Source organism: Astatotilapia calliptera, chromosome 6 (genome assembly GCF_964374335.1).
Source record: "Astatotilapia calliptera chromosome 6, fAstCal68.1, whole genome shotgun sequence".
NCBI lineage: Eukaryota > Metazoa > Chordata > Actinopteri > Cichliformes > Cichlidae > Astatotilapia > Astatotilapia calliptera.
Genome location: NC_137427.1, coordinates 43803799 through 43821829, shown reverse-complemented (window position 1 = coordinate 43821829; position 18031 = coordinate 43803799). Strand labels below are relative to the sequence as shown.

Below are 18031 nucleotides of genomic sequence, written 5' to 3'. Positions count from 1 at the left end.
CCGCACTCATGGGGCACGAGGCCTCAGCGCTGAGCAGCCTCGGCTCACCCACGTGCGATTTACAGTACACAGCATTTATGCAACGCACTTCTACTGTGGCCTTCATCCCCCCTCCTCCATCTCCCTCGCTCCCTGACTTTTCCCTTCCACCCACTGTTCCCTGGAAGCCAATTTGTTCCTGCTGGGAGGGATTGCATCATGACTGATTCACAATCAGGCCATGACTCTCCGACCAACTCCAGGATAATGGAAAATAAGCAAACCACAGAGACACTGGGGGTATTATTACAAGTTCTGAAACTGTATTTGGCAAGTGCATACATGTACAGCTAGAAGCATTTTTTGTTTCATTTATTAAAGGATTTTGCCAAGTGCTCAAATTAGTCACATTCTATGCTCGACAGGGACTGTCTGCAGACCTAAAGTACAACGACAGACTAAGAAGAAACAGCTGTGGTGGGAAAAAGGAAAAGTCTTACTGGAAACAGTAAGAAACACAATGTATTAAAGAAAGAAGTCAAATTTTACAGCCACATTTATGAAGTATACACTCCCCTGTGTTCACTATGTACATGTCTGCCAGCCCCTCTGAAGCTTGCTGGGTGAGCTGTGTCTGTTACTTTATGTCCTGCTGTTGTTGCCATACTTGGGTTACAAGAGGGAAACAAGTTCACGAGAAGCAGTCGGAGAACTTTTTAAGGGTCCCGCTCCTTTTTTACCTTTATATCTCCGGCCAATATGGTGGTTATTTCCCCCTGCATGAAGGCCCAGGGTACATTGGAGCCAACCAGCGGGCACCTTTCACCACTGGGACAGTACACCTCGCCGGTGGCCCCCTGCTGCTTGATGCTCTCCCGGGAGCAGGGGAAACAGAACTTGTGAGAGGGCACTGAAGGGCACTGGACAAAATGAGTGTCCTCTAGCCGCTCATGGCACAGAGTGCAGCACAGCGGCACGCTGCCCGGCGGCACAGAGGAATCCGGAATGCTCTGTGGCGGTGGCTCCATACTGCCGGGACCATGCGGAGCAGAGGGGTTGGCACTCACAGGCCCCTCTCTCTGGGCCAACCTCCTCTGTGAGGGTGACAGGGGGCTCCCGCTGTTCCGTCGTGCCCCCGCCACGGTGGAATGTACCTGGCTGCCATCCTTAGGTGAGCCCGTGCTGCCTGCGTTATCGGTGGCGAGGATGAGTGCAGTCATGGGAGACTGGCCATTCTGCGCTGTGGCAGCCTCAGGTGGTGTGGTGCGGGAGTGGGGGGAGATGGTTGATGGAGGCGCTGCAGAGAAGCCTGGCAGGGCAGCTGGGGGCATCTTCAGGACTTCAGAGGGTGAGGGGAGCCATGGCTGGCCCTCACTGCCGTTCATCTTGGGGACACTGCTCTCACAGTCTGGCTCAGGGGAGGCCTTCCTCTTCCCAGGCCGAGGGTGCTTCCCTCTGTCTGTGCAAAGGAAAAGCAGCAGGGTTAACAGCCACACTAACATCCCGGCCTGTGCAGACTACGAGGCAGGAAATTTCTAAACACCCTTCCCCCAACAACCACACACACACACACACACACACACACACACACCTGCTCCCGTACTGCTGTCTCACACAAGAGGTGAACGGGTGCATGCCAGCAGCGTGGCTGGGCGGACCCGTCACGATGGCGTAAATCCACGACACACCGTGTGTGAAGTGCTGACACATTAGTTCCCTGCTGTTTAGTTCCCGTTTTCATGGCGCGTGCCAGCTCACCACATTCTAGTGCAGACACAAAACAAACAGCCTACCTGTTTTTGAGGAAGTGCCACTCATTTCGTACGCCATGACCCGCTGCATGGCGGTGTGGTCCTTCTTTACCCTGCCGTCGAACGTGTGCAGCATCAGGTCCCTGACAGTTTTGCCTTTGTTTATCCAGTCCTTGTGGCTGTCCGACATGTCCGACATGCTGTCCGCCCGGTGCTTGTCTTTCAGCTCCTCTGGGCGCTTGCCGTGCTCCCCGGGGACAGGCGCGATCAGAGCGCCGGGCAGACAGATCTGTGTCGGGCGGCCGCTGAGTGGATGTATGGCAGGTATCGCGCCGTTTACCAAAGGCACCAAGTTAGGAGGAACCGTGCTAGTCCTGCGGGGGTTGGGGCTTTGGCGGTTTAGCTCAGGGGGCTCGTCGGGTTTGGGAAATCCGTTGGGCATCGGGAGGCCGTTCGCCTGCCTGCCCGCCTGGTACTCCGGGCCCAGCCGCGGCGGCCTGTCTGACAGCGGATAACGATCCAGAGGTTGAGGGGGACGAGAGCCCAGGTCCCCAACCGAGTGATTGATCTCTTTCCCGGCGTGCTGGGGCTTCCCCGGGCCGGGAGAGCGGCCCTCCTGAAAGCCGTGTGCTCTCTTTAGCTGCCTGGCAGTCTCGATAACGAATTCAATCCGGTCGGCACCTTCGTAGTTCACACAACCACGGCAGACGGGTTCGGTAAAATCCCAGATCATCGCCCACGGCATGCGGGGCAGATCGCATAAATAGCAGGACTGCCTTCTGGAGGCAGCGACCACCGTGGAAGACATATTGTATCCCCGAAGCGATTTCAAAATGTCCGACGGCTTGTTTACGTCGCGGAGAAGACGGAGAAAAAGACGTCAACGAGAATAAAATTGGCTGATTTCGTCCTCACGAAGAAGAAGAACAGAGCACCATAGCTGTAGCTGTTCCCTCGGCGCGCCTCCGTCTGAGCTCGCGCTTACAACTCCGCTCCAGCTCTCAACGTACGGCCGTGACGTCAGCACAGACACTGCTCGTGCTCCTGGGTTCTATTTACTGGATTCTTCGACGACGCGCATGCGGGACCCTTTGTCCGGAGCGTTTACGTTTGAAGATATTGTATACCCGCGAAGAGGGACCGCTCTGTGTTTTATTGGGAGTGTAATAAAACACGGCAGCGATCGTAGAGCCAGAATTATCTTTATTTTTTAGTTTGTGCACACAAACAAGGAATTTGACTCCGGCTCACTTTGCTTTTCATCATATAAAAAAACCCCGTTATTTACAGCATGTTGAAAAGCAACACACATAGTCACATTATACTTGATTATAATCTAATCTGCTGCTGGGTCTCTTTCACTCGGCAGGAATTGCGGCTCCTAAAACACACCAAAAACACCTGTTCAATTAAGAAAAATCATTTCACTTTGATCTGTGTCAAACTGAAGTCATTTCCACATTGCCAGCCTGTGGGACTGTAAGCTTTCATATTTAAATGATCCAATTTAACGTTTCACAGCACTAGAATAAAGATTTTCTCCAGCATTAATTTCAGTTCAATTCAATTTTATTTATACAATTCACAACAACAGTTGCTTTAAGGCACTTTATAATGTAAGGTAGACCCTACAATAATACATACAGAATATATATATATATATGTATATATATATATATATATATATATATATATATATATATATATATATATATATATATATATATATATATATATATATATATACCAGGCTCAGGGAGGGGCGGGGCCATCTGCTGCGACCGGTTGAGAGAAGGAAAACAGACCAATTTCTTATCTTCATTGCAACACTGATTCTTTTTACTGTTAATTTTTAATGTTCTTTAAAGATTTCAATTTATCATCATCTGATAATGTCTTCGATGGAGTGAGCAGCATTCAAAGGATATTTTTCTGAAAGGTGTTCCTTGAGCCATGTGACCTGAGAGATTTTGTTAAACCAGTTAACACAAAGAAAGCCCGGCTGTGTTGAACTTCCTTTGTAAGACACCCCTCAGACCTTACAGAGTGTTTTTACAAAGCAGGAACGTCCAGAGCTGAAAGATGAAGCCAACACGGAGGTGCCATGTTTACTTTGTTCTGTTGTACTAATATGCAAATTTAACTCTTTCTCTATTGGTGGTAAAATAGCAAAACATTAGAGATACAACAGTATAAAACAAATTTTCCACGTGTGGGACTAATAAAGGTTATCTTATCTTATCTTATAACCTGAAAAATATAAACAACAACATTAAAATCGCAACAACCAGTTAAATACAGTCACTGTGTGTGTAATTTAAATTTATTATAATGACACTACACATGTAAAAAGACAATAACATGACAAACAAGGCTGTGTCTGGTTCCAAATGCAGTTTTTATGACACCGGCACCGACCTGCTTCACGACATATTATACTTGGTTTGAAAAGGGATGCGTGGAGTTTGAAGCAGAGTGGGACCTCTTTTCATTCAATTCTTATCTTTGTCTGCAGGGCTCCAAGTGTTTTTCTAAATACCAAAGATGCAGACAGTGAAAAAATAATCGTCGGATTTAAATAATCAACTCTGCAGTGTCAAGGCAACAAGTGTTAAAGCAGTTCTGTTTAGGAGATCGGTGTGACGCTGAGTGGGTGTTAAATCCTTCTGTTGCATTCCAGTCTCGTTGCCAGGCACATCTGACATCAACACTGCAGAAGCCAATCCCAGAATTAAGCTGCTGTTACCAGGCAAACTGTAGACCTCCCTCCCTTCTATTCAGACTTCTGCTGAGCTGAAATGATCATTTTCCTCTCACTGGTATGAATAGTTATAGCAATAGAAAGCAATAACACAACTGGCAGTAATTCAACCAAAACCTACTTTTTGAAGTAAAATATTATAGAAATGGAAAGTATTTAAAAATGATAGTAATAGAAAGCCATTAAATTTAAAGTGATAATATACCCAGTTGCATTAAAAATAGCATGTATTTTCAAGTTTATTAAATGCAGGTAAAGCCCAAAGGCACAGAATAATCAGCATAATTGATTAGAAATAAGTACAGTGTAGAAAACTGGTGCTAAAAACACCCGTGAGCCATCATATAGATGTCCATTTATCCATCTATTTTCTACAGAGACACCCAGATCTCATTCTTCCTGGTCATCATCTCCAGATCTACTGGGTGGACACCACAAATCAGCCAGCATGTCCTGGACACCATCCACAGCTCATGGCCATAGTTCAGGGTAGAAACACAGACTGATACAACATAGGAACATAAACAATTGACCAGTCATTCAACAGCTTATTTTTTTCCATTTTAGCTCTATTTGACTGCAAACTATCCCAGTGTGAGCTGAAGATCACAGCCCGAGGAGGCCAAAGGAACCATATCATCTGCAAAAAGCAGAGACGTAGCAGAGATAAGCCACCAGAGTCAGCCCCTACTTGGGTGAGCCTAGAAGTTCTGTACATTCAATTATGAAAGAGAGAAACAATTAGAGAGGTGACCTTGGTCCCAAAAGCAAGAATTGTTGGGCAATGCTCACGCAATTCAGTTTATTTATCTAGTGGCAAATCACAACTATAGTTGCCTCTACATAGTAAGGTAGAGACCCTACAGTCATCATTTCTCCAGTCAGGCTTCAAGACATCATGATGTGCCTCATTTGCTCAGTCAGATGATGGAGGCAATGAGGTAAAGGAAGTAAGAGGGAAAAAGCAGAACAATGTATCCTGTTTTGCCAGTGTATGACTGGCCGCTGTAGGCAAATATTTAGGAGCACAGAACTCTTTGCATTCTGGACAACAGTCAACATGAGCTGCATTTAGTCAAATCTTCAGTGGGAGAGGTAGACAATTGGAGATCTGAAATGCAGTAAGGTTACATGAGGTGTAACCTCTCATCCAAAAGGCTACTTCATCAAACACTTTAGAGGAGTAGGGGAAACATCCCTAAGAACCTAAAAAAGAAGTCCAGTTGCCTTCAACTCAAGTGCTTAAGTCTGCCATGATCTGAATGATGGGAAACCTATACAAAGAAATGAATGTGCTCATTAACACCGAGATCTCATTTGAGACTTTAACTTCAGTGTCGAATCCATAGAGCCTACACAAGTGGCCGACACCATTGGCAGCATTTCTACTTGTGTGTGGTGTTTCTTTGTTGCACTGCAGTTTTCTGCCAAAACACTAACTGTTGGTGGAGTTTACCTCTCTGTTTCCTTCCAGTCAATTAAAAAACTGCTGAGTGGCCAGAAATGGATGAGAGGACTGTGTCAACACAACATGTAGTTACATTTGTAATGGGTAGGTGGAGGTCAGATTAAGGTTTAGGGTTTAAGAAGGCTTTGCTGTTAATGGGTTCCAATAAAAAATTTAATGCAAAACGACCATCCCTCTTAAGTTATCATCAGCAACTACCCCAATGCCAAACCTGTAATTCAGTGACAAGCAAAAAGGACTTTTTGGAGACAATTTAGACTCAGGCATTGTTTGAGGAGCTTGGAAAGAAAAGTCTCTGGACGTCTTTAAGTTTGTTGAAGCTGTTTCACCTCTTATCCAAGAAGCTTCTTTAGTTTTAAGAGTCCCTGATTTTTAAGCCCTATCGGGAGTGTCTCAAAGAGGGTCATGGACCCCCTATTGATCCTCTGCCTAATCACACGAGCCAAGGTGTGAAAACGGGTGTGGGTCACAATCAGCCAAGGCTTCAGGTGAACCCACTGTGAGACCTTGCCCCACCCTGTCATGTGATTTACTGAGAACAATTGACCCAAGATGGGAAGGCGGGGGGGGGGGGGGGTTAAGGCATCTGGGAAGGATCTCCAAACTGGACTATACATGGTAGACAGTAGACTCAGGCATGTAGGAATGATAATGTGTATGTGTTTGTTAGTCCCCATAGGGAAATAGTTCCTCTGCATTTAACCCATTCACCCAGTGAAGCAGTGGGCAGCCACCAATGCAGCACCCGGGGAGCAGTGTGTAGGGACGGTACCTTGCTCAGGGGTACCTCAGGGTAGCCGTTCAGTGGAGTCGAACCCCCGACCTTCCGATCATGGGGCCACCACTCTACCTACTGAGCTATCCCTGATTATTCCTACTCTCATTGCCAAAACTTGAGAGAACATTTTTTAAACAGATCAAGAATGACTGTACTTTCTAATGAAGCTCATATCCTTTGATGATGGAGATCTTCTTCTGTGGTAGTGAGTACCATCTAGTTTGCTGCTGTCTGCTGGGGGGCAGCGTCAGTGCCAGAAATGCCAGCAGGATGAACAAACTACTCTGCGAGGCCGGAAGAATCATTGGTCAGAATTTGGGCCAGGAGGTCACTGAACCTACCCTCTCCATCACAGACAGCCCATCACACCCACTCCACACCTCTGAGGCAGCAGAGTGATTCAGCCTCGCTGCCATAAAGAACACTTTAGAAAACCTCTCTCTATAAAGCTGTACAATAACTTCATTCTGGGACAGGTTTACACGCCTGTCAGGCAAAAGATGCCAAACATATTGTTTATTATAGCTTCATGCAGCCGTTTATCTTACATCTATAGTGTACAGATTATTTATTAAAGCAATTTGCACTTCTCTGATACACAACGTCAGTCTTACTTTCACTGTTTTTAACTAAATTCATTTTAATTGTCTTTGGGGTTTGTTTGTTTTTTATCACTGTTGTATATATATAAATTCCTGCTCTATCTCACAGTATAATTTCCTCACCAGTCACCTGTTATTTTAAATGTGTAGTTTATTGTTGTTCATTGTGCAAGTTCAACCCATGCAAAAAATTATAAATAATAATATGAAGTGCATTCACTTTTTCTGAGCTAATTACAGATGAACTGAGGTGAAGTGGAAAACTCCAGTTAACTGACCAGTCAAATGCCCAGTTTGCCTCCTCCCTTTATTCCCAGCTGGTTGTGATAGATGGCTGCAGTAGCTCAGTCACCTCTTTAAGAGCCTCTGTGACAGGGTTAGTAGAGTTTTGTCATGGTGTGTTGTTATATATGTAACTGATTAAAGTATGTGTGCTGTTCATAGGGATTTTGTATATATGTATATTTGTATATACTGAAATATGTATTTATTGTGTCATGTAGTTTTTCACATGGTTTGATAACCTCAGATGTAGGCTATTCCAGAAACTCACCTGAGGTAGTCTCCAAAAGTGGATTCTGTTCATCTGGACGTAGCGTTTTGTGGGAGAAACATTTTGTCACTCATCCAAGTGACTTCTTCAGTCTCAGCTGACTGCAGGCAGGTAGAGTATCAAAGGAAGACAGCTGCTCTACGAGGGTTTCCTGTGAGTTAGCGAAGTCCTGTTTTTTGTTTTTATCTATTTGATATATAGCGCTGGAGTGTCCTAATCAGGATTACATCATAGCTAATTTTGTCTCAGTTTACTTGAAAGCCTTTTTCCCAGTGACCTTTGACTCTCTGCAGATCAAAGGCAAGGGGAACCTCTGCATGTGATCCTTCTTCCTACATGAAAACACAAACATCAAGCGACAGCATGCCTGACATTTCCCACATCATTCACTCAACACTTCAATACATAAGCACAAGTTTTCCATGTTTTGCTCTGGATCTCTAGCCATCGGTCCAAAAAATCCTAAAGAAATGTAAAGAAACACTGGAGTAGACATTCACAGTACATATATGAGTTACATGATTAGCTGGGATTTTGTTCATGTGAATATAGTTGCAATTACAAAAATGATACAGAAATTTATCATGTCCCATGGGTAAAGACAACCATTAATGTACATGAAATTCCTTTATTTGGGACACACACATACAAATATATTAGGGGTGCAACAATATACAAAATTCACGGTTCGGTTCGGTTCGATACTTTGGTGTCACGGTTCGATTTTTTTCGATACAAAAAATGTTCATGCCTTTTTAATTTGTCATTTATTAAAATTATAAATATATATTTTAACTCGAAAGTACAGTTTTTAAATTTAATGTTGCTGAAACAACAAAGTAATAAAAAAAATAAATCTGATTGAGAAATCACTCATCTTTGGAAAAGAGAGTTTATTACAGAGAAATGGCTCTTTCCAAAATAAAAGCTCTACTATACGCTTCTTCTGGGCTATATTCTCAGCAGCATATTAAACATATCAGGTCCCCATTGTCAGGGCTCTGTGTGCGGGCAGGCGGAGAGGAGGATCCAAACGCAGGACTCAGACACAAACGTGAAACTCAAAACCTCAGCTTTATTGCTGGTACGAAAACAAAACCTGAAGTGAACACAGAATATGGAGAACAGAAACACACAGGCATAATCTGAGGGTACGACGTGACACTGACACAGAGAAACACAGGGCTTAAATACACAGATGGCAGTAATCAAGGGATAAGAGACAGGAGGGGAACACACCTGGGAGAAATCACAGCTGACGAGACAGGGGAAACGTAAACTGAGCACACTCACATACGACACAGACCTTCACAATAAAACAGGAAACTCAGACACATGGAACCAGACAAGACATTGAACTAAACAGATAGATTCACAAACAGACGGGGTGACACCATAGACAGACAGATACAGACGCAGACCGAATATAACACGTAGAACTCAAACAATAATAATAATCATGATAATAAATTGGAAAATGCTAATAATAAACTTAAAGTGCTGGGTCACCGACCCAGGACCATGACAGTACCCCCCCCCTCAAGGGCTGGCCCCCGACAGCCCCAAAAGACAAACAGACCACCAAGCCAGGGCGGGCGGCGGGAGGCACAGGACGGAGGGCCCAGAACAGAACAAAAGAAGAGCCCCCCCAGAAAACCAAAAAAAAATGTCCAAAAACCACACAGGGGAGCAGAGTCCAAAACGTAGGTCAGGAGGTCGGCCTGGGGACCGATAGGTCAGAAGGCCAGCACAGTTTATTTCGGGAGGCCGACCGTGCGAAAGGCAGCGGCAGCGGGGCATGTTTGGAGGCCGGCCGTGCGGACGGCAACGGCGGTGACGGGCAAACAGTTCTGGGGGCCGACCGTGCGCATGGCAGCGGTGGCAACAGAGCAAGTCCGGGGGCCGGCCACGTGGAAGGCAGCGGCGGCGTTCAGGAGGTCGTCCACAGCAGCGACGACGCCCAACTAGAGGCCAGGAAAGCGGCCGGCAGAGACGAGGTGGAACAGGACGAGCTGGAACTGATGATGGTGTGGCAACCGCAGGACCAGACGAGGCAGGACCAGACGAGGCAGGACAAGCCGCTGCGGCCGGACCAGACGAGGCAGGACAAGCCGCTGCGGCCGGACCAGGCGAGGCTGAAGCGGATGCAGAGGCCGGACCAGGCGACGGCGTGGGTGAAGCTGAAGCCGGACCAGGCGACGGCGTGGGTGAAGACACGGAGGCTGCAGCTGGCGAGGATGAAGACACGGAGGCTGCAGCTGGCGAGGATGAAGACACGGAGGCTGCAGCTGGCGGCGGCGTGGAAGCCGGAGACGGAGGCGCTGCAGCAGGCGGCGGCATGGACGAAACTGTGCATGCGGCTGCTGCTGCAGGCGTGGATGAGGCTGCTGGTGGAGCAGCTGGTGGCTGGACGGGCTCCTCGGGCCCTCCAGCTGACGATGCAAAAGGCTGGACGGGCTCCTCGGGCCCTCCAGCGAAAACAGTCTCGGGACCAGTGGGCACAGGGGCCCCTGGAACACACAGGGCAGAACCAGCAGGCACAGGGGCCTCTGGCAGGGACAAAACCTGAGGCTGGACGGGCTCCTCGGGCCCTCCAGCTGACAAAACCTGAGGCTGGACGGGCTCCTTGGGCCCTCCAGCTGACGAAACTTGGGGCTGGACGGGCTCCTCGAGCCCTCCAGCTGGAGCAGATGCAGGGCCAGAGGCAACAGGGACCCCTGACTGAGGGTGAAGATGAGTGGCTGACTTAGCAGATGACAAAGCTGATGATTCCTCCACTAACTGCGCTACTGACTGGGCTATGGACTGTAACAAGGTTTGGAGAAAGTCTGATTGTGGTAGAGCCTGAGCTATGGACAGCGGGGGTGAAGACTGAACTTGAGATGAAAGTGATGGTGGTGGAGTTGGTGACTGGGCTACAGGTGGCTGCTGATCAGCTGACTGAGCTGAAGGTGGCTGCTGATCAGCTGACTGAATAAACATAGCCCCAGAATAAAGAGTTCCAGACGAAACAGTCCTAACTCCTGGGTCCGAAGGAACATCAGGAGCACAGTCTCTTGAACCAGGAGGAAAATACACGTTCTCAGAACTAATACTGTTATTTTTCCAAACAGGAGCAACATGAGCTCTAGGGTTCACGAAGCTGGCATTCACAGCTTTGGGGGAAACAGTCTGTTTATCCCTAGGCACAAAAAGTGAATGAAGGGAGACTCTGTCACTCACCCTAGGTGGTTGTTTGAAAAGAATCCCAGGCTCCTGCTGGAGCTGTGAGTGCTGGCGGCGTGTTCGCTGCCTCCCTGTTGAAGAGGGAGCAGCGCTGGTGGAATGTGACGAGGGAGGACTCTGCTGTGGCTGCTCCTGCTGTGATGTGGAAATGCTGGGTGAGTCAGGTGGCACGATAATAATCCCTAACATCTTGTAAAAAGCTTGTGCAGGCGTGAGCTGATTGCTTGCGGTCTCATAGTACTCCTCCCGGGACCGGCTGGAGCGTTTTCTGTGAGACCGGGGCGTCCGGGGGGAATAAGCAGGTACGTGGGCTGAAGGGTAGGCTGCTAGCGAGGAACGGCAGCACGGAGGCCCTCCAAGCGCAAGCCGGGTCCCGTCAAAACGGGAGCTGCGCTTCCTCAGTGAATCTGCTGGATCCATTACTGGACGCGTCGTTCTGTCAGGGCTCTGTGTGCGGGCAGGCGGAGAGGAGGATCCAAACGCAGGACTCAGACACAAACGTGAAACTCAAAACCTCAGCTTTATTGCTGGTACAAAAACAAAACCTGAAGTGAACACGGACTATGGAGAACAGAAACACACAGGCATAATCTGAGGGTGCGACACTGACACAGAGAAACACAGGGCTTAAATACACAGATGGCAGTAATCAAGGGATAAGAGACAGGAGGGGAACACACCTGGGAGAAATCACAGCTGACGAGACAGGGGAAACGTAAACTGAGCACACTCACATACGACACAGACCTTCACAATAAAACAGGAAACTCAGACACATGGAACCAGACAAGACATTGAACTAAACAGACAGATTCACAAACAGACGGGGTGACACCATAGACAGACAGATACAGACACAGACCGAATATAACACGTAGAACTCAAACAATAATAATAATCATGATAATAAATTGGAAAATGCTAATAATAAACTTAAAGAGCTGGGTCACCTACCCAGGACCATGACATCCATAAGGAGAGTCATGTGCTAACGGCTGTCTAAATGACTCGGGTAAAGTTTGTAGCATGCTGCTTGTTGTTTTTGTCTGCTTCCACTTGTCTTTGCACTAGGATGATGTCGGCGTAAATGTGCAGTCATATTCGTTGTGTTCCCACTAGTGCTGTCAGCGTTAATCTGAAATGACGTTAACGCCACAATACGGCAAATCTCCGTTAACGAGCTACACGCTACCAGCCCCGTGCATGGGGCTGGACAGCCAACACGTTAACGACCTAACTGCGCTAACACACTAGTTCCCACCCATGTAATTGAGCATTGTGTGGCACATCCGACATACTGTTTTACTTTTGTCCATGACGCGCTTACCTTCAGGGTCATATGTCACATGAAGACCAAAATAGTTCCAAACGCCAGATCTGAATGATGGTGGGGGAGGTTCAATGTGCCATGTTGCAACGAGCTTAACTTCTGTCTCGCTAGCTTGCGCTGCTCTCAGTGGATCTGCGCTCGACAGTGCAGCCTAGGCGGAGTAGTCGAACACAGATCCACTGAGCTCTCAACACAGACAGCATCGTCAGAAGGAAAGTTGATAAAATAAATTTAAAATGTTGTATTGTTCGATACATATGTGCACCGAACCGAAAGCACTGTATCGAACGGTTCAATATCGATACGAGTATCGTTGCACCCCTAAAATATATACATGACTTCTTGTTGCAATTGTAAAATTAATGAGAAAAAAAATGAAAAAGGTCAGACAGTGAGACAATGCAAAAAAATCTAATGTTGTGTTGCTGGATTGACAGCCCTCTGAAAATGACCTAGGACACTGCCAGACCTCGAGCGGCGTGAGCCCACAGGCCGTCTGGTCCCTGCTGCCCCATACTCCTATACCAAAGAGCAATCGCCTCCACAATCCAAAGTGAGAGATGTTGCTTACTTATAGGCCTGACCTTATAAGGGCCTGCCCATGAAAGGAAAACCTGGTCATTTTTCTGAAACTCCTTAGTCCTGTCCAAATATGCATACAAAATTTGAACAGGAAGGGGGTGGGGAGAATGCTGACAGGACAATAACCACACGTGCCCCAACTGCCTTAAGCACATAGGCCGGGTTGGGCTTCAGTGACACCCTGGTCTGCCCCAGGGTAAACCGATGATGGGTGCACTGAAAGTTCGCGAATGTCACTGACACGTTTCGCGGAGGCTAACGGTGTGTTCACACCGAACGCGATGGACGCGAACAAAACGCCCCAAACGCCCCTAATTTGACGCGTGCACATTCGCGTCTCCACGCGTGTCCAAGAAAAATCCATCGCGCCCCAAAATATCATATTTTAACGCGCGTGAACCGGAAATGTGGGAGAGGAATGTGGGAGGAAGTTGTGCCAGACCGGTATCTTTGCAAGATGGCAGCTGTCGAGCTAGCGCTTGAAGAGAGTCTCCCTTCTCTATGTACTGTGGAGAGCAGAGCAGCGGCGTAAAAGACGTCCTCGCCGTACCTGGGTCCATCAGGTCCTTCAGAGGCGTGAGCAGTTTGGTGAGTTTCACCATTTGCTCCAGGAGCTGCGCCTGGATGACGGCCGATTCCAGCGCTATCACCGTCGGCCAGTTTGAGGACCTGCTTTCCCTCGTCGGTCCCAGCATCGCCCGCCTAGACACCAACTACAGGCGCTCAATCCCACCTGCAGAGCGGCTGTCCGTCTGCCTGAGGTTAGTAAAAGTATTTAATACGGTAGTCCTTTATTGATACCTGTGCTAATATATGCTAAACCATCCATTTATACACTGCTAACATGGATGTGCTATGCTAACAGTGAATGCTGTCGGTGTTTACTGAAAGCAAACTGTGGTACAGAGACGACTGTTTATAATATTTCTAGTGATACTCAGAAGGTCTCATCATTAATTCGATTTATGCTGTTATCAGTGTTTGCGATGATAGCATGGCTGTGGTGTCCTATCAATGTATGCGCTCGGTGTTTGCTGATATCAAACTGTAGCATTAGGACCACTGAGTTAACCTTTGTAGTGATACTCACTCCTTTTTATTTAGACCTGGTTTGATTCTGGGATAGTTGAATATTTGTATATAATCCCTGCAGCTGTCAGACTCTATAGCAGGCGTCACCAGCCTTTATTAAAACAGAGTTAGATAAAACTGAGTTTGGCTCATCTTTAGTTACATGGTTCTATCTTGATAAGCTATGTCTTATCACAGATTAATTTTTCAAAAATATTAATGATTTAAGCAAGGAAAGGGCTACATGTCAACACACAACTCTTTATTTCTATTAATGTCTCACTTCATTCCTACCTGATTGACATGTTTAGGAATTATGAGTGATTGGCACACTGTAGTTGTGAAAGTTGCTACCAATCAAATTATGATATGTTAAAGTTAAAATAAAACAACTGTTTTAGATATTATCTAATATACATTTTGTAATTATCCTTATAATTACAAAATGTTTTATGTAAGATTTAAGTTTTGTGATTTAAATCTGACATCACAAAAGTATTTTGGAATTTGAATAATGTATTTTGTAACTGCAGTACACATAATACTGATTTTGAACAATTTTGTCCAGGTTCCTTGTCACCGCGGACTCCTTCAGCACCAAGCGTTCAGTTACAGAGTCGGTGTGTCAGATCACCCCCCAGGCAGCGACGGCCATCTGGGACCGTCTAGTGGACGACTTCATGGCTGTGCCTTCACCTGGAGACTGGCGGTCCATCACAGAGGGACTCCAGGAGCACTGGAACTTCCCACTGTGCTGTGCAGCTCTGGATGGGAAGCACGTCCAGACAAAGGCACCCCATATATCATATAGGAGACACACACATTGATATACACTAAATATTTATTTCATTTATTTTTTGTGGTGCCCAAATTTATGCACCTACTTGATTTTGTTTAAACAATTATTGCACACTTTCTGTAAATCCAGTGAACTTCTTTTCACTTCTCAAATATCACTGTGTGTCTCCTGTATGATATTTAACTGACATTTTTTATTGTAACAACGATTTATACAGGAAAATGATGTCTATTAACAAGGTTGCCGAAACTTTTGCATCCCACTGTATCAGTATATTTTGTCATTAGTATAATATGAAATAAATTCTACATGTGTCAAGTCGTGTGCCAACATTTGCTGTGTAGTAGAACTGAGACATTAGTCATTATAAACATTTATTTGAAATAATATTAGAATTCTCACACAGAAAAACATTAAACATAAATATATAAGTATTTACAGAGAGACAGGAATAAAAAGGACCAGCTGCTCTCCAGAGCAGGAACAAGGCTGAGGAGGAAATGCTCCATTGGAGACTGGTGTGGACTCTTCAGGGACACCAGGGTGGCCAGCTCCACCACCGATGGACCGTCCTGGGACCCGTCCCTCATCTGCCTCGGAGCCGTCCTCCTCTGTGGGCCTTTAAAACAGCACAAAACACAAAGAAATGAGAAGGCTGCTACTAGATTTTAATTTCAACATTGAAAAAAAAAAAAACAATAACAGGATATAATCAGATTGGTTGTAGATATTTAGTAAAGGTGATCACAAGGGAATCCCACCGACTAAAAAGGTATCAGTGCTTGCTGTACATACCTGTGGGTGCAGCAGCAGGAGCTCAGGGACTGGGGAGCCAGGAGAAGCAACGGGGGATGCTCTGCTGCAGAATCAGGTGGTTCTATCAATACAGTATTAAATGTTAACAGGTTGAATATAATAATCATAGAGTAGACAGTGGTCCCTCATTTATTGCAGCAGGAGTTCTCAGAATAACTAGCCCCTGGCCACGCACTTTATACACTTTTTTCCACACACACACATGAACATTGGTCACAGTTCTCACAATTGATTCTCAAAGTGCAAACCTTTGTAGATTGCAAAACATAAAAGTATTATTATGCCGCGGTTTGTCTTCATCTGCCCGCTACTTTCGTGCGCCTTTTCCCCTCGCGGTGCAGGTGTCTATTTCCGAATGAGGCTCAAAGTTATTGGTGTTTTTGTGCTGTTTTTTCTATTGGACGTGATGGTTATCAAAACCAAACGTGATAAATTTGGCAAGCGCAGGAGATTTGTCAATCAGGCTGCGGAATGCAATGCTGTACGGAGCAATAAAAAATCTGTGAAAAAGCGAAGCAGTGACGGATGAGCGGGACCACTGTGTGCTGTTTATTAATAAACAATAAAATATATTCCTAAATGACAACATGCATAAAAGCAGAACGATATTTGTACGTCAGTGGGAAAATAGCGGTGGCTTGCTAGCTTTTGTGCGGCTTCCCCGGGTCAGTGAAAACTTTCAAAAGAGAAATGAATGAACTTACCAGGTTGCCCGATCTCTTCACATATCTTCCTCCAAGCTCGGTCCTTTATATTCCTGTCTCGGTACAGAAAGCAGCTGGTGTCGTACAGCTCCGAGTTGTTTGCTACCGCATTGATTAGCCTTCTCCTCCATTGAAGTATGAAAGGCTTTGACTGGACCTGCCCCTTTGACCTAGGTAACAGCCACGTCACCAGGCTCCTGATTGGTTGTAGCTGCGCGATTTGACGCTGGAGTTCAGATTTTCCCAACTCGAGCGGTAGACGTGTAACGCGCGTATGCACAAAATGCAACACAAAAACTGACGCGCGTGGTTTTATTCGCGCGTCAAACGCGCCAGACGCGCTACACTGACGCGCGTTTCACGCGTTTTGGCGTTTTGGCGACGCAAATCTGCTTCCGAATTTTCGCGGGACCCGCAATCGCGTGTCTTCGCGCCTTTCCATTGACTTTACATGTAAACCTGACGCTCTATTCGCGTCCATCGTGTGAACACACCGTAAGGCTAGCAGTAATGCTGTCTTCAAAGACAGATGCTTTAAATCAGCCTCCTGCAGAGGTTCAAATACAGGGAGTGCAGAATTATTAGGCAAGTTGTATTTTTGAGGAATAATTTTATTATTGAACAACAACCATGTTCTCAATGAACCCAAAAAACTCATTAATATCAAAGCTGAATGTTTTTGGAAGTAGTTTTTAGTTTGTTTTTAGTTTTAGCTATTTTAGGGGGATATCTGTGTGTGCAGGTGACTATTACTGTGCATAATTATTAGGCAACTTAACAAAAAACAAATATATACCCATCCATCCATTTGCTTCCACTTATCCTTTTGAGGGTCGCGGGGGGCGCTGGAGCCTATCCCAGCTGTCACAGGGCGAAAGGCGGGGTACACCCTGGACAGGTCGCCAGTCTGTCGCAGGGCCAACACACAGGGACAGACAACCATTCACACCTAGTGGCAATTTGGATTATCCAATTAACCTATCCCCACAAGCTGCATGTCTTTAGATGGTGGGAGGAAGCCGGAATACCCGGAGGGAACCCACGCAAACACGGGGAGAACATGCAAACTCCACACAGAAAGACCGCGGCCTGATGGTGGAATTGAACTCAGGACCTTCTTGCTGTGCGGCAACAGTGCTAACCACCGTGCTGCCCCAAATATATACCCATTTCAATTATTTATTTTTACCAGTGACACCAATATAACATCTCCACATTCACAAATATACATTTCTGACATTCAAAAACAAAAACAAATCAGCGACCAATATAGCCACCTTTCTTTGCAAGGACACTCAAAAGCCTGCCATCCATGGATTCTGTCAGTGTTTTGATCTGTTCACCATCAACATTGCGTGCAGCAGCAACCACAGCCTCCCAGACACTGTTCAGAGAGGTGTACTGTTTTCCCTCCTTGTAAATCTCACATTTGATGATGGACCACAGGTTCTCAATGGGGTTCAGATCAGGTGAACAAGGAGGCCATGTCATTAGTTTTTCTTCTTTTATACCCTTTCTTGCCAGCCACGCTGTGGAGTACTTGGACGCGTGTGATGGAGCATTGTCCTGCATGAAAATCATGTTTTTCTTGAAGGATGCAGACTTCTTCCTG

At 46.3% G+C, this 18031-nt stretch overlaps 2 protein-coding genes and 1 long non-coding RNA gene across 3 annotated transcripts; 1 reads left to right on the top strand and 2 right to left on the bottom strand.

Annotated features, from left to right (window-relative positions):
• Positions 1-280: 280 nt before the first annotated feature.
• irf2bp2b (interferon regulatory factor 2 binding protein 2b) lies at positions 281-2776 on the bottom strand. Its single transcript, XM_026172149.2, has 2 exons — positions 1773-2776; positions 281-1438 (listed from the first exon to the last, which is right to left on the bottom strand). The coding sequence occupies exons 1-2, from the start codon at positions 2536-2538 to the stop codon at positions 696-698; spliced, it is 1509 nt and encodes a 502-aa protein (XP_026027934.1). The 5' UTR covers positions 2539-2776; the 3' UTR covers positions 281-695.
• Positions 2777-13294: 10518 nt separating this feature from the next.
• On the top strand, positions 13295-15172 carry LOC145429617 (uncharacterized). The gene is made up of 2 exons (XM_080303290.1): positions 13295-13790; positions 14669-15172. Exons 1-2 carry the CDS (start codon positions 13531-13533, stop codon positions 14925-14927), a joined length of 519 nt encoding a protein of 172 aa, XP_080159416.1. The 5' UTR covers positions 13295-13530; the 3' UTR covers positions 14928-15172.
• An 87-nt stretch (positions 15173-15259) lies between these two features.
• On the bottom strand, positions 15260-17573 carry LOC145429618 (uncharacterized). Its single transcript, XR_013909878.1, has 2 exons — positions 15695-17573; positions 15260-15518 (listed from the first exon to the last, which is right to left on the bottom strand). It is a non-coding gene; the product is annotated as an uncharacterized LOC145429618 (long non-coding RNA).
• Between the last annotated feature and the right edge of the window lie 458 nt (positions 17574-18031).

What these genes read in the sequence shown, in the direction of transcription:
- irf2bp2b (XM_026172149.2), bottom strand. Translation starts at nt 2,538, where the DNA reads ATGTCTTCCACGGTGGTCGCTGCCTCCAGAAGGCAGTCCTGCTATTTA. An exon ending in TGGCACTTCCTCAAAAACAG is followed by an intron (nt 1,439 to 1,772) that starts GTAGGCTGTTTG and finishes TCCTTTGCACAG; the next exon opens with ACAGAGGGAAGCACCCTCGG.
- LOC145429617 (XM_080303290.1), top strand. Translation starts at nt 13,531, where the DNA reads ATGTACTGTGGAGAGCAGAGCAGCGGCGTAAAAGACGTCCTCGCCGTA. An exon ending in CGGCTGTCCGTCTGCCTGAG is followed by an intron (nt 13,791 to 14,668) that starts GTTAGTAAAAGT and finishes AATTTTGTCCAG; the next exon opens with GTTCCTTGTCACCGCGGACT.